The sequence below is a fragment of the Carcharhinus amblyrhynchos genome, chromosome 5 (assembly GCF_965287045.1).
Source record: "Carcharhinus amblyrhynchos chromosome 5, sCarAmb.v2.hapA, whole genome shotgun sequence".
In the NCBI taxonomy this organism is placed as follows: domain Eukaryota; kingdom Metazoa; phylum Chordata; class Chondrichthyes; order Carcharhiniformes; family Carcharhinidae; genus Carcharhinus; species Carcharhinus amblyrhynchos.
This window is the reverse complement of record NC_137328.1, coordinates 57,409,041-57,425,237: the sequence shown is the minus strand read 5'-3', so window position 1 is coordinate 57,425,237 and position 16,197 is coordinate 57,409,041. Positions and strand designations below refer to the sequence as shown.

Here is a 16,197-nt window from a genome sequence, read left to right as displayed (position 1 = left end):
TCTACAAACGTATACAAATAGACATTTTCCTCAAATCACTTATGTCCACATCAAATGTGAAAAACAAAACCTTCACTCAATTGGCAGATTGTTTTACGCACCTCTGATGTCAATCTATGCTGTCCAAGATGCCCTGCTCCTCCAAAGTTGTAGTATAATGGTGAAAGGACTTACTCTACTGTCCAATTGGCTCACTGATACTCTGAGTGTTGCGAAGATGTATTTCCCTAAGAGATAGGAACTAAACTTGTCAGAAAAAGTGGATTTATTCCTTCATTGTACGTCATATGTCTTTATTTTTGTTGACCAATCTCTCTGGTACTGAAAATTAACTTTTGCAAGTGTTTTATTTTTACTTTTATCTCTTTTCTCTCTCTTAACTCAATCTGTCTTCATTGTGCTTTTTATACTTAATTTGACATTGAATTCACTATTCTAACTTACATTTTCAGGTTCAGACTCTGCTGCTCATTATTGATCCTTTAATCAGATTGGATCAGAAAATACAAAGTTGCTTGTTCTGTGCACACAGGCCTCAGATGCTATATAATTCTATGGTTCTATAATTAACATTAGTTCCAGTGCAAACTCCTTTAGAAGTCAATAGCAAGATGAAGTGTAATGAATGGCTGTTCACTTGAGAGCAAAATGCAGCCACTTATGTTATAAGAGGCAGGCTGCAACATGGGTACCCTTTCAGAATAGGTTCATAATAGGTTATGTTATTGTAAACTGAAAGTACTTGTGAAGCTTCATGTTGGTTTTCCTAAGTCACAATCTGATAAATGTATCTCCTGTATTTATAAAATGATGTTGCAGAGGGAATTTCACAAAGCATGGCAAGATACTACAACCTACAAAGGAATCACAATGTTTTCAGTGCACTCGGTTTGTGAAAGCATTAATTGGAAGATCGTGGTGCAGCTTCACTTGCTTGTTGACATCTTGAATAGGCTTCAGGTCATGGATTAAATGGCACCCATATAGATGAACCAACTTTAGTCTAAAAACAAATGAAAAGGAAAATATAAAATATAATATTAAATACATGTGTATAAACTAAGTTTTACAGTGATGAAACACAGTCTGGTGTAGCTGAGGTCAACTGAATGACAACCTTTTCATTCTTCAAAACACTTTGAACTGAAATCATTTTGTGCAATGTCTGTAATTTAATGCAAACCTAACAAATTCCTGTGTCCAAGTCTAGGTGGTACCTCAGACTCCCAAAAATTTTGCAATTTCAAATTTTGCTTTTGCTTTCAGCTCCATTACAAATGGGATTGATTAAGTTATTTTTCTAATGAGCAGAAAGATTATAGTAATTTGTCCCAAAAGCAATAAACAAAATGGGGAAGAGAAACTAAATACTGTTACATTTTCTTTAATTTTTATGTGAAGGGATTGTACTCTTTCCTCACTGGAAAGTTACTAACCTATGCTCAGCACCTTCTCCTGTGGATGCCAATGACATTGGGAGTGAGCCATAAAAATTATGGCTGCAAACTTGACTCCTATCCCTCTATAGCACATTACTATAGAACACTTATGCTTTGCACTGCCCTTATCTTGTATGGGGTATTTAAATATTAGCTTTCTGTAAACACAAACAAACCTGTTTAATTAAAATTCCTAAACGTACCGTTTGCAGTTTTTACACAACTTCTTAATGGTATCTTCCGTAATTTCTTTGCAGAAACTTAGTTTCACACATTCCAAGTTTTGGTTGCAGTAGATGGCCAGTAAGCAAATCCTAGGTTTTGGAAAAAAGATCAAACTATATAAGTCCAATCAATGTATTCAATCATCTAGCATTTAGTCTGGTACAACAAGAGACAACAGGCAGCTGCTGGGGAAATAGGAACTTGCTAACTGAACTGGAAGTTTTTATATCACAAATCATAGTAGCAAAGCTCAAGCAATTTATAATGTCCAGGTTAAAGTACAGTTTTTGGTTTATTGTTGATACTATATACAATCTGTTAATTATAATTCCTTAGGTCAAGTTGAGTTTCAGTAATCAACCTAATAACATTTTGATAGTTGCAAATATTAGCAGTGTGTAGACTGCTAAAAAATTGTGTTACATTGGAGTCAAAATTACAATACGTGTATGATTTGGTATAAATTGAGAATTCATATCACTGTCTTCTGTGCCACCCTTGCCATGCTTAGTTTGCTTTCTATTGTTTATAAAAAAAATTAAAATAAGCAATTGATCATCTAATGTACAAAATATATACATAAATAGTATCATGGTGACACAGTGGTTAGCACTGCTGCCTCAAAGCGCCAGGGACCCGGGTTCGATTCCCAGCTTGGGTTACTATCTATATGGAGTTTGCATGTTCACCCCATGTCTGCATGGGTTTCCTCCAGATGCTCTTGTTTCATCCCACAGTCTGAAAGATGTGCTAATTAGGTGCGTTGAGCATACTAAATTCCCCCACAGTGTACCCGAAAAGTCACCGCAGTATGGCGACTAGGGGATTTTCACAGTAACTTAATTTCAGTATTAATGGACTGGGCAAGGAAGGGGATGCACATGCATGAAAGCCTAACAGCTTCCAAACTATCTGGTATGAAGTGCCAGAGAACGCAGATGGGCCTTCTGAACAGTCCATATCAGTACTCACCTGTCCCCATGACCAGCTGCAATGTTTCCAGTGTCAGCAAGCCTGACTTGGTCCTGCCTTTAACCTTCCTGAAGTGCAAATTGGATGTAATCAGGCCCTTTAAACTAAAGTGGGTCTGGCCAAATTGAGAGATTTCTTGACTCCAACTACCCACCTTGGTAGTAAAAATCTACCCTATGTATTTTTCATAAAATCAGAGATAAAGCCCAACATTGCTGAGAGATGTTAATCAGCTCCTTCTTCAACAAAGGACAAAAAAGGAGCAGTTGCCATGACAAATTTGAAATTTCAATTTTAAATTCAAAGGCACTGCATTGAGGAATAGAAAATGAAATTGGAAAGAAAGCTCTTGGGTTCTTTAATTGTTCTAATCTGCGTATTTTAATTAGCAGGCACATCAGAGATTGAACAAGAACTGAATGCATGCAACAATGATGAAGAGAATGTTCCCTTATTAAGTGTGGGAGTCGTGGTATGAACATGTAACTAAGTGATCTGACGCAAATCCATTATTGAGAAATGCTTTCTGGTTTTAAAATATACAAAATCTACTTATTAACGAGTAATACTAATTTTATTCCTATTCATTGGCCAATTTGGGTAACACTGGCAACAAAAAATAGCATACATGGGGGCTGTACACACACACACACACACACACACACACACACACACACACACACACACACACACACACACACACACACACACACACACACACACACACACACACACACACACACACCCCTTCATGGAAATTGTTTCTAAACAGTGACTGAGTGCCAGACTTGAAGGTGCCAATTTTAGGATGTCCAGGCATGTTTAAATCATGACCATCATCTACTAGTTTCAAAATTATGAGCTAAAGCCAGGCTTTAGTACAGCAAGCATTTAGTGGCTGAATGATTTTCACACTTTCACCAAAATAATCCATTTTGTTTCACTTTCAGGTTCAAGTACAATATACTGAATGAGCAGAGATCTGAGGAAATCCAGCAATGGAGGCAGATCCCACTTCTCTCAGTGCTTTTGTTATCCTGTCCATTTGGAATTCTATGGAAGCTGTTACTCTCTTGAACAGAGAACCCACCACCTGAATTATGTAATGATTGGGGGTACAGTGGTCAGCACTGCTGCTTCACAGTGCCAGGAATCCAGGTTTGATTCCCGAACAGATGTCAGAGTGTGGCGACTAAGGGATTTTCACAGTAACTTCATTGCAGTGTTAATATAAGCCTACTTGTGATTAATAAATAAACACTACTTTACTTTAAGAAACGGCACCCAGATCAGCAGCCACTGTTTACAACAATCTAGATGTGAAGAAGTTCAGAACCCCTACAACTTTTTCATGCCAAAAGACCTGCTAGGCTTTGGTGATCTTCAGTGAGCTCTAACTGAGTTGCCTGGAGAGTTGCAGCCACCTGAGACACTAACGTTCTGATAAATTAAGAAAACCCTATCCTTCATCAGTACACTCTGCTGTGAGGGTATTGCTTTTATTGTCTCCCATTCCTTCCCTCCTCACTTCCGAAACCCTCTTGGCTGGGGTTTGCATCTAGTATTGAAGCTGTTCCTCATCACTGTTCATCTCCAGTTTTTTTTGGAGTAGCCATTCCCATTTGTAAGGATTGCCTTGCTTGTCCCCAGCTACAATATCAAGGTATTCTGTGCGACTGTGCTATGTTTCTGTGACCACCCCGCCCAACCCCACATTCACATTCTCCTGTTGTCCCAACAACTGCAACACCAAGAACCAGTCCAATTCTCAGGGAGCAATTCTAAGGACTGCAAGAGAAGGGATAACCAGCCGTAGTCATCGAAGGAAATAAAGGAGAGTATTAAATTAAAAGCTGATGCTTTCAGAGCGGCTAAAAATAGTGGGCGATTAGAAGATTGGGAAAGATTTAAAAATCAACAAAGAGTGACTAAGAAGGTGATAAAGAAAAGAAAGATAGAATATGAAGCTAAACTAGCTCTAAATATAAAAAAATGACAGTAAAAGTTTTTACAAATATATAAAGAGGAGGAGACTGGCTAGAGTGAATGTTGGACCCTTGGAGGATGACAGGGGGGATGTAGCGGTGGGCGATGAGGAAATGGCTGAGGCTTTAAATAAGTTTTTTGCCTCGGACTTCACACAGGAAGACACAAATAGTTCGCTGGATATTAAAGGTAGAAGGATGGTAGGAGATGAGGGCCTTCATGCAATTACTGTTACTAGAGAGGTAGTGCTTGATAGACTAATGGGACTGATGGTGGACAAGTCCCCAGGACCGGATGGAATGCATCCCAGGGTTCTGAAAGAAATGGCAGAGGTGATAGCAGATGCCTTAGTAATTATTTATCAAAATTCGCTGGACTCCGGCGAAGTGCCGGAAGATTGGAAAACAGCTAATGTTACGCCGCTGTTTAAAAAAGGTAGCAGACAAAAGGCAGGGAATTATAGGCTGGTTAGTTTAACGTCTATAGTTGGAAAAATGCTAGAATCCGTTATCAAAGAAGAAATAGAGAGGCACTGAGAAAAGAATGGTTTGATCGAGCAGACGCAGCACGGATTCAAGAGGAAGTCGTGTTTAACGAATTTATTGGATTTCTATGAAGATGTGGCTAGTGTGGTAGTTAGAGGGGAACCGGTGGATGTGGTGTTTTTAGATTTCCAAAAGGCATTTGATAAGGTGCCTCACGAAAGTTTGCTGCAGAAGGTTAGGATGCATGGAGTTGGGGGTAAGGTGTTAGCATGGATAGAGGATTGGCTGTCTGATAGGAAGCATGGAGTTGGAATCAATGGGTGCTATTCTGGTTGGCGGTTGCTGACTAGTGGAGTGCCGCAGGGATCGGTGCTGGGGCCTCAACTGTTTACCATTTACATAGATGATCTGGAGGAGGGGGCTGAGTCTAGGGTGATGAAATTTGCTGATGACACGAAGATGAGTGGAAAAGCAAATTGCGTGGAGGGTGTGGAAAGTCTGCAGAGAGATCTGGATAGGCTGAGTGAGTGGGCGAGGACCTGGCGGATGGAGTATAATGTTAGCAAGTGTGAGGTTATCCACTTTGGCAGAAATAATAGTAGGAGGGATTATTATTTAAAAGGTGAAAAGCTGCAGCATGCTACGGTGCAGAGGGACCTGGGGGTCCTTGCGCACGAATCGCAAAAACGCAGTCTGCAGGTGCAGCAGGTGATCAAGGCAGCAAATGGAATGTTGGCCTTTGTAGCGAGGGGGATAAGATATAAAAGTAGGGAGATCTTGCTGCAACTATACAGGGTACTGGTGAGGCCGCATCTGGAGTACTGTGTGCAGTTTTGGTCACCGCACTTGCGGGAGGATATTTTGGCCTTGGAGGGAGTGCAGAGAAGGTTCACTAGGCTGATACCGGAGATGAGGGGGTTAGCCTATGAAGAGAGATTGAATAGACTGGGTCTGTACTCACTGGAGTTTAGAAGGCTGAGGGGGGATCTTACAGAGAAGTATAAGATAATGAAGGGGATAGATAGGGTAGAGGTAGAGAGATTCTTCCCGCTTAGAAAGGATAGCAGGACTAGAGGGCACAGCCTCAAAATAAGGGGGAGGCAGTTTAGATCGGAGTTGAGGAGGAACTTCTTCACTCAAAGGGTGGTGAATCTCTGGAATTCTCTGCCCGTTGAAGTGGTGGAGGCTACCTTGCTAAATGTATTTAAGTCACGGGTGGATATGTTTCTGATAGACAGGGGAATTAAGGGTTATGGGGAGAAAGCAGGAAAGTGGAACTGATCCACTTCAGATCAGCCATGATCTTATTGAATGGCGGGACAGGCTCAAAGGGCTAGATGGCCTACTCCCGCTCCTATTTCTTATGTTCTTATGAGCACTGATAGCGCAATAGCGAAGTGGAGTTGAGACCATATCCAGATCAACCATGATCTTAATGAAAGGCAGAACAGGCTGAAAAGGCAAAATGGCCCACTCCTATTCCTAAGTTCCTGCATTCATCCCCCCCAGTTATGCAGTGTTCTGATTACCACCTACACCCATGACTGGCTCCCACTGCGAAACTGCCTCGCCCTCATGTATGGCTGTCCCTTTGTGTTTCCCAGGTCTATACTCAAAAAATGTAAACTGCTCTCAAAAGAGTGACAATTAGCTTGCTGGCATACCAAATTTCAAAAAATATGGCTCTAATATCTTGACATCCTCATCATCAATTGTCAAATGCATTTTGTAAATCTCCTCAGTAAATACAGATCCAAATTTATTATTCAACTTTGCCTGCGTTTATCTTGTGCATCCCTTAGTGCCTTGTCCCTATCTTAACTTTTCTTTTGTTTTTTACATATTTGTATTCTTTTTATTTTCTTTGATAATTTAATTTGAATCCCTCTTTGTCTCCCAAATTATGTTGTTTTTATTTCTGTCCTGACCTTTTCATATTCTCTTGACATCTTCAATTTTATTCTCGATGTATTCAGTGTATGCCTTTCTCTATTGTTGCCTCAACTCTGCAACAACCTCTCTGCAGGAACAAAGGCACCTTATGCATTGCTTCTCAGGTAAGAGGAGGTATGTCCTCCTGTGCATATACATTGTCAATGGATAAAGTTTTTATCCAGACATCTTGTAACTGTAGTTCCATTTGGTAGTTCCTTGTGTTGCTCCTGAATTCCTCAGATTTCCAAGTAAAGAAATAAAGCCTGAGCTGCTTAAAATTCCAGAAAGTGAAGAGCTATTTCTAATAAGTTCTGATCATTTGAGTCAAAAACCCACTTCAAACCATCAATAGAATGTCTCCTAAACATCTGCAGTGTTCTAAATCAGAGGGAAGGAAATATGCAGTGCCTTTCGTACCTAAGGGCATCCCAAAGTGCTCTACAATTAACTATATCCGAAGAGCTGCAATGTAACGGTCAATTTTTTAAGTCATTCTGTAAATATCACCTCTTGCCTGTACCATTGTCTTTAATTTCTGGGTGTGTTGAGAAAGTGAGAAAGTGTCAAAAACAATGCCCGACTGACCCGATTTGCTTAATATTTTTCAATTGGGACCATGGGTCACTTGAAGTCCCTTCACTGGTGCAGTGGGGCGACAATGAGAAAGAAAACGACCTCTTGTGCTTTGTTACGGTTTATCAGTTAATTTGATATTGAGTCAAACAAATCAGAAAAGTCCCAAAGAATTGAAGTAAGGAATGGCAATTATCGTCATAGCATATAGAGTGATATCCAGATGTCAGCATGTAACGCACAGCAGGTGTGATGGCATTCACATACAAATACATTAGACGGATGATTATTATAGGCTGAATGCATGAAAATGTGTGGTATGCTGATAATGGCATCCATGTTGATTGGTGTTTGCTGCTATGTTTGCTGTCTGGGACTCTACAGCAATCAATCCTGACGAGTGTCCTATCTTTGGTTCACTCCTGCAATTGGAGAAACAGAGGAATCTCTGTTCTATTAAATTGCTTGCAGGAATGTCTGACATCCTCAAAATGTGTTGGCACACCAGTAAGACAAACTCAACATTGGTAAGGATCAAAGGACAAAGTCTTGGTGCTCTCTAGTACCTAATGTTACAGGATTATAAATCATACTAGCATTAGAATTCCTGTTTTTATTCAGCAAATTATTTTTAATATTGACTACAATAATGATGGCACACTCTACTTGGAAGTAGCCAGCAACACATTGGGGAAATCCTCCCTGTCTAATTACGATCTACAAAATCTGCCCAATGTTAACTCGATCGATAAATTCTGCAGTGCAAATATTACAAGTGTTATACATCACCACCCTGGATAAAACTATCCTAAGAGTACTCTCATTAGCCTGGAACTTGTGCTGTTCAATATTATAGCATATGTGCGTCATAAGAAATGTCTTTATTTTCTGTTTTAATGCGTATGTTACCCCATCTAAAGTGAATAAATTAAAGTTTCTGCTAAGTTAATGAACATGGGAATCTAATACGAGTGGGTTAAACATTTGCATTGAATCACATTAATTTACCAGCTAAATCAATAAGGAAAGCAAGGAAAAGCATAGAGAGCATAGCAAAAGTTTGTTCATGACCTGGTATGCGCTTACCCTGTTTTGCTGGTTGCTGTGGAGCTAAGGTCAAGATATTGCAGTTTGTGGCAGCTCATGGCTAAAGCTTGCACGCCTGTATCTGTTACTTTCTTACAGCCACTGACATCAAGGTGCCTGTCGGCAGGAAACAAAAGAGCCTTTTAGAAGATTAAACTAAATGTATATGATTCAATAAGCAGGATGCTTTATCTCACTAAAATGTATTGATTATTGCCATGAGGCAACAAGAGTTTTTCTTTTAATTTTTTAGTCAGGGAACAGAGCATGAAAAATTCTCTCCTTGAACTACAACAATTATGGATTTGTGACATCAATTATGATTAACACCTATTTCCTTGCACTATTATGGCTATGCCTTTATTGACATGCCTTTGCAACTATAAGGCAAATCAAAAGTAAATAATATAAACCCTGATCTTCAAAAACATGGCAGTAATGATGATAAAGTGGTTCCTGAGCAAATGTATTGAATTTCCCAATGAGATTTCCTTCCACTAATTTAAGAAGGTGACTGGCGCACAAATGCAATTCCAGAGAGTTTGACTGGTAGAGTGCTTCTTTGGGAAGTCAATGAAGTAATTTCAGTTCCTTTTATTGGGCTCCAAATGAAGAAACTTTGTTGATATTGTTGTGTAAGACTGAGTAAGACTAACACATGTTCAGTGGCATGGACAGCCATTACTGAACTAACTTTTATTTGCATCTCCTTAACAGCGTGGACAATATAACAAAATGCTCAGATCTTGCAGTATAGTGCACATCTTCACACTTAAAAAAACAATCTACAAACTAAAATGTTAAATGGTACATGTATAATACGTTCCAGAAAATTACAACCAGCCACAGCAAAAGTCAGCTGACGAAGTATCTACACTGGATTTCCGGCTCTCTATCCCAGCTGTTCTGCTTTCTCCCAATGCAGACATGTTATTCTGTTGAGGTTAGGTTGACACAGTTGCAGCTTTCAACTGGCTTCAACTGAATTTTTCCTTCTGGGGAACATAATGGGTGCGATTCTCCCAGCCCACTGCGCTACTTGAGCAGCGCAATGGGCCAGGAGACACCAGTGGGCATCACGGCCTCCGCAAGTCTTCAGCTCCAGGTTTTTCAGAGTAATCAGCCCCACACCAGAAATCGGCAAGCAGCAGATTTAAATATTGAATTTCAATTTACATGTCATTAACAGGCCCAGGACTGATGTTGCTCTCTAGCTCTGACAGATCGGTGCATGTGCAGTGGCCAGCTCAGTGCCAAGCTGCTGGCCTCTCCAACAGGAAAAGACCCTGCCCAGTGATTTTCAGAGTTAATCACACTAGGGCACTCTGCAGTGCTCAGAATGTGGGAAATTCATTCTGAAAATCATACTAAAATTCCATTTTTTTTGCGAATTCGGCACTCAGAATTTCTTTGGGAGAATCGCCCCCTTTAAATTTCATACTTGGAATATCATGACTAATCTCCACTTTGTCTTGCTTTCCTCTTACTTTGCTATCAACATCAAGCTCAACAAAACTAAACCTTGCCTAAGCGCATTTTTAAAGGCTATTGTAAAGTGAGCAACCAGTGGCAGACTGTGGGGTTATTCTGCAAGAGCTGATGTACAAGAGAAACATGAACTCCTGTATAGGTTATTACCTTGCAGACACTTTTCACAATCTTATACTTTTTGCACTTTTCAGTGCTGAGTGATTTGGTGGTATGAGAGTGTGTTTGACTTTATTATTAGTAAGAAATATTTCAATCTCTACTGTCATAAATTGTGGGTCATTATCTGACACCCACATTTCTAGTTACCCATAAAATTACACAGTAACTGGTTAGAACCTCAAGAGTTAGATATTTGTGTTATTGGGCATGGACTCAAAATTTGCCCACTTGCTATAGGTATCAACCAAAACATAGTGCTCCTTCAAATAAATTGACATGTACTCATTCCCATGGTTTTTCTGTGTTTGATCATGGAACGAAAAGAACTTTAGTTGGATCTTTTCTCATTCTGAAACACACTTTACAACTTTTCATCAACTGTTCGATATCTGTAACTACCTTTGGATGCCACCAACAACATTTTGCTGCTACTTTTATATGGACTATAACAGTGTGGTCTTGATGAAGTTGCCCTAATGATCTCTCTCTAACCTTGGTGAAAATTGACTCTCCTGAAGGTGGTGGAACCTTGTGTTCACAGGTTTGGTTGCAATACACACTGTCTTTGTGGCCAAACAACAACAATCTTCAGTTCCTCTTAAAACATTTTATTCTTCCCATTGATCCTTCACTTTATTGTTTCTACAGTCCCTTAGAAGGACATTTTCTCAGAATTGATCAACCTTTAATGTTACTTTCTGGCGACTATATTTATAAAAGTGAACTTATTATTTTGCCTCACCAATGTATGATCTCCAAATTGCATGTTCCCTTTTGGATTACAAGCTAACTTTAAATCACTTCCCTTACTTGCCTATTGTAAATTCATTTTCAAGCTGCCCTGGCGCTCTGTTCATTTCTACTTCAACCACTTGCCTTTAAATCTTTTGACCCTTGCAGTCTAACTGTGTTCAGTTTAATTAAACCAATCACAGCCGTACTCACACCCACAATCCTCTTTCACAGTAATATTGAAAAAATATTGAGAAATCCCATTTTTCCTCACACTCTTAAACCCCATTAAGGACTGCCTGGATCTCCATTCAGTTCATTTCCGTGCAATGCTGCTGCAATTACTTATTAACCCACTAGTTAGGCCAGACATTCATGACCATAATTAGATACTTTACTGAACAAATCCTTGTGATTTTCTCACTGACTTCTCTGGCAGACGTTGGCATGTTCTTTGAAAACAAGTTACTTGTGAATTACTTTGCAGTAAATGAATCAGTTTTCATGGAAACTCTCAAAAGAACATCTATATTTGCATCATCTGCAGACTTACAATACTTAGTATTGTATGATATCTAGGATCGTACTGATGGGCCAAAAAAAACCCATCTGCATTTCTGAAGTTGCACTGCTACTAGTGAGCGTACTCCCTTCTTCAAACCAAGTTCATAAGGTTTGGTGGTCAGTTGACAAAGTGAACTTGCTACTGTACAATTATCTGTGGATTTTGTAATAACATATGTGATCACTAATGTCTCTTTCTCAATTTGTGAATAATTTTGCTCTGATTTTGTTAAAGCACGTGAAGCATATACTGTAGGCTTTTCCATATGTGAGATAACACCTTCCCTAAGCCTTGTGGTGATGCATCGCACACTACAACTAAATGTTTCTTGGGATCACAGTGAGTCAAAACAGTATCACTAGTCAGAATTTAGTGCAAATGCTTCTGACACTCTGCCAATCACTCCCAACCTATTTGATCTTTGAGCAATAAATACAGTGGAGCAGATATATTCGCTAAATCAGGGATAAACTTCAAATAATACACAACAATCCATATGAATGTGCAAAGTTCTTCTTTGTTCTCTGGTCTCTATGCTTTTAAAATCCCCTTTACCTTTTTCTTCATTAGTGGATACCTTCCCCATCCATTTGATGACCAGATATGTTACTTTTGACACCATTAAGCAACTTTTGTTGACACCATCAAGCAGCTCCTGTGCTTTTTAGCTTTGTTAACATATTCTTGAAGTTGACCTAGGTTTTTGATCAAACTTACCATGCTCTCTTTCTCTGTATTACTTCTAATTAGAAACATTTTTGAATAGTCCATGCCCCAGGATCCTCAATGTACCCATAAAAAATTTGTTGTAGATAAAGTTTGACCCCAAGTTACAGAATTCTGCATTGGATCTAATTTGAAGGGAAATGCTTCCTTAAACTAGGATTGTGCTTGCTACAGTCGGAACAATTTGTATTTATGTACTGACTGGGATTTTCAGCCCCTCCCCCCCACCATTCCCAGTGGCGTGTTTCCACAGGCAGGATCTTCCAGTCCCACCGAAGTCTATAGTGCTTTGTGGGTCTTGCCCATCCGCCACAAGGAAGGAGGTCACCTTCAGGTGGAAGGAATGTCCACCCATTGTCTTTGAGTGCAAAATCATTCAAAAGCATTTCATAGAGGCACAAATAAACTAATAAACACCAAGCCAAAAGAATAGAATAATGTTGCAAACTCATCTTCACCCTGCCTTCGAAAATTTATCAGAATGCTGCAAGCACTTGATGTCAGACAATTATGCCTCTGATCAAAGATCCTCTGCACCTCCACCAAGAGCCTCAAAAGATGCTGCTTTTGGGAAAACCTTACATCAGCATAAGTTTAAGGTGTGCAAATCACTCAGGATGTTTCATTCAGTTCCTTGATGCTATTTTACTGTTTACTATTAGACATAGTTTGAACTATACTCATATTTGTTTCCATGGCACCCACATTGTGTGTAAATAACATTATCTTTTGGCATTTTAAAGCATCATGTTCGTGTACACAGTCATCCTATGAGTGATACAATTTCAAACTTGTTGACTTTTTGTCAATAGAAACATTGGCCCAGAATTTCCACAAAACTAATCCAACTCTGTCATCATAATTTCACTAAAGTGTGACAAAAGTCACATTTATATGTGCAAATTTATGGGACTGGAATTAATTAGCTCCAGGAATTTCAGAGCCTGTATGTTTATTTATATAAAGGAATCCATTTACATGAGGTTAATTTGTTTAAATCCATTTGTTAAATGGAAAGCGGTGAATCTGGATCAATCTGTATTTGTTTCTCTAGCATATTCTGAAACAAACAAGTGGATAAGAATATACAAAAATCTAGTAACCTATACAAGTCTAGGACTTCTAGAATGGTAGAGTTTCCTGCCCTGCCACTCAAAGAGTGAGCAGGGAACACATCCCTGCCTTCATCCAAGAAGCTTTAATTGGCTGGAATGGGACTTCCACCCCTTAATCAAGGGGAATTCCTGCCTCGGACAAACTAATCCAATTAGCCAGCAACTCTGTAGTACCAACAACGCCAGTTGGAGCATTGGCCAGGATTGGAACTACAAGCAGTCCACAGATTCAAAGTCCCAGGCTGGAATTTTCAAACCGTTCACGCCAGCGGGGTTTTCCCTTCCCACTGCAGTGAACGGAGATTTGGCTTGCCGTCAAATTCTCTGACTTCGCTGCAGTGGGATTGTGGGGTGAATGGGCAGTAAGATTGCATCGCCAGAGTCCAGGACCAGGTAAGTGTGGCTGGTCTTGATGGAACAGTCAGGGGGAAGGAAGGAGCATCCTTCAGGAGCAGACCTTGTGGGAGATGGAGTGGGGAGTGCCCACTATAGAAAGGAGGTCATGGGTGGAAGTGTCATCCCACATCCCAGCACATAGAGGCAAACATTATTTCAGCCTTTTTCTGTCTCCACTGATGATGTCAGACTGCTAAGTATTTCTACTATTTTCTGCTTTGTCTCCGATTTTTCTTCTTTTGCTTTGGGAAAACATTGGTCTCATCCGTAAGTAACCAATCAAGTACCAAACAGAAACTCAGAGATACGAAGCCATGTCCTACCCATCAATGGTGTAACACACCAGAGTTTTAGGGAATCATAATTACTGATTTTCAATAGGTTTTCTTTGTCTCTTACCTTATGGTGGGCAAATAGGTGCCAATTTCGAATAGGCTGACATCTGTCAGCTGAGGGCAGGAGCTGAGTGTGAGACGGTCCATTTTGGGGCACTGTCTAACAATGTGATGCACTACACGATCATGAACCTACAAAAATAATGACATGATATCCCATTCAGGCCCAATTTCCCATAGATAACATGTATCAAGTTAACGAAGTCACCTTATTTCAGTGCAAGTACCTCTGCAATATAAGTAATGTTCCAATTTTACACTCCAAGAAACAAGCATTTTTGCATGAACACACATTGGAGTATGAGGTTCCTGTAATGCAATCTTACTCTATGTTCCTTTCACAAAAACAATACTTGAGGACAGGGAAATCTTATTCTACACATGAGTTTGGACATAGGTTTGTCATGTTTCTGTATAATATAAAATTAGGATGTGTTTATATTCATAAGGAATGAGTGAACGTGTTGTGGGTTCATTTATTTACATATATAACAAATATACATGTACAGAAAAGCCTGAAAGCATCAGCAGCAGGTCTGTGTGTGTTGTGTTCTGCTCCAGGCTGATGTGAAACCAAGGCTGGATCACATGTCTTACTTCCCTTCCAGTGATGTCATACTGCTATCGCTTTAAGGTATATTACAATATTCCTCCTTTGTTTTAAAGATCCTGTCTGCCTTCCAAAGAAGTAGAACTATTTTCAATTTATGATCATTTTTAATTTTGTTACGTAAGTGTATAGGATCGGTGAACCTATGAGTCTCTAAGGCGAGAAGTAATCTGCTGATACACCCAGATCTTGTGATTCTAACCTTGTCATAATGAGTGTGCCTGTCTGCAAAATGGTTACTGCACAGATAAATTTCTAGGGTCTGATGTTTCAATGTCTAATTGATACCTCAACTTTCAAATTTATCTGTGCACCCTATCTTTTCAGGTCTTACCGCGTTCAATCCTGATAAATTCAAAACAGTTAGATTTTTCAAGCTGGTCACCATCTGTATCAGACAAGTGGTTGTGATGTTCGGGATTCGGCCGATATTCAGGATTTGTAAGTTTGGGCACTCCTGTGCCAAATAGGTCAAACAGTGTGCACTTAGTTCACGACATCCAAACACTTCCAGTTCTCTCAGACTGAGTGACAAAACAAAAATGGAAATTAGATCTTGTAGTGACAAAAAGTTTTTAAAATAAGTGATTAAAGGTTGGTCTTTCCTGTTCCTAAATAAAGCTAAATGCTACATGTGCACAAAAGGCATTACTTAGTGACTAGCTGACACTCCACAGAGTAATTACATTGCAGAGTAATTAAATACAAGCAAAAGCAAGAGCTGATTTAATGAAATCATGTTCCTGGACAGAAGCTTGCCTTCAGGAGTGCACATCAGGAAATTGTGGGTATATTCTCCATTATTTTCTATTCAGCATTTCCAGAAATTTACTCTTAAATGTCAGCAGTCACATCTTTCAGCCACTGCTAGATTCAATTTACTAAAAGATCTTGCAATCAAATGTCAACTCATGAGGGAAACATATCTTTTGTTTTGGAATTTGGGCTTCATCATTGATCTTTCCACTTGGTATGATATTTGAAATATATCCTACTATGTGTTCACTTGGCACCATCTTCTAGTTAACTGTTGACTGGCAAAAAAAAAATGAAAATTGTTAGGTTTTCAGACCTTGTAATATTCTACCACAGTTTGATTCAACATGATCCCAACTGCTGTAGGAATGAATCTGGACATTGTTTCTTTTCAAAATTAATTAAATCATTGGTGACAGTAAAAATGGTGCACAAGGTTTACTACTTACATTATTATAATAGTGGGTGGCACATTGGCTCAGTGGTTAGTGCTGCTGTCTCACAGCACCAGGTTCCTGGGTTCAATTCCCAGCTTGGAGTTTGTGTGGAGT

The 16,197-nt window shown here is 39.4% G+C and overlaps 1 protein-coding gene across 1 annotated transcript in view; it reads right to left on the bottom strand.

Annotated features, from left to right (window-relative positions):
• Positions 1 to 356: 356 nt before the first annotated feature.
• Positions 357 to 16,197, bottom strand: part of LOC145343539 (uncharacterized) — a 102,592-nt gene continuing 86,751 nt past the window's right edge. The window contains exons 12-16 of the mRNA XM_080189789.1: positions 15,225 to 15,414; positions 14,285 to 14,412; positions 8,702 to 8,818; positions 1,643 to 1,753; positions 357 to 1,003 (exon numbers count right to left, since the gene is read on the bottom strand). Coding sequence (XP_080045915.1) covers positions 877 to 1,003; positions 1,643 to 1,753; positions 8,702 to 8,818; positions 14,285 to 14,412; positions 15,225 to 15,414 — 673 coding nt within the window. The 3' untranslated portion in view covers positions 357 to 876. The remainder of the gene's footprint in view (positions 1,004 to 1,642; positions 1,754 to 8,701; positions 8,819 to 14,284; positions 14,413 to 15,224; positions 15,415 to 16,197) is intronic.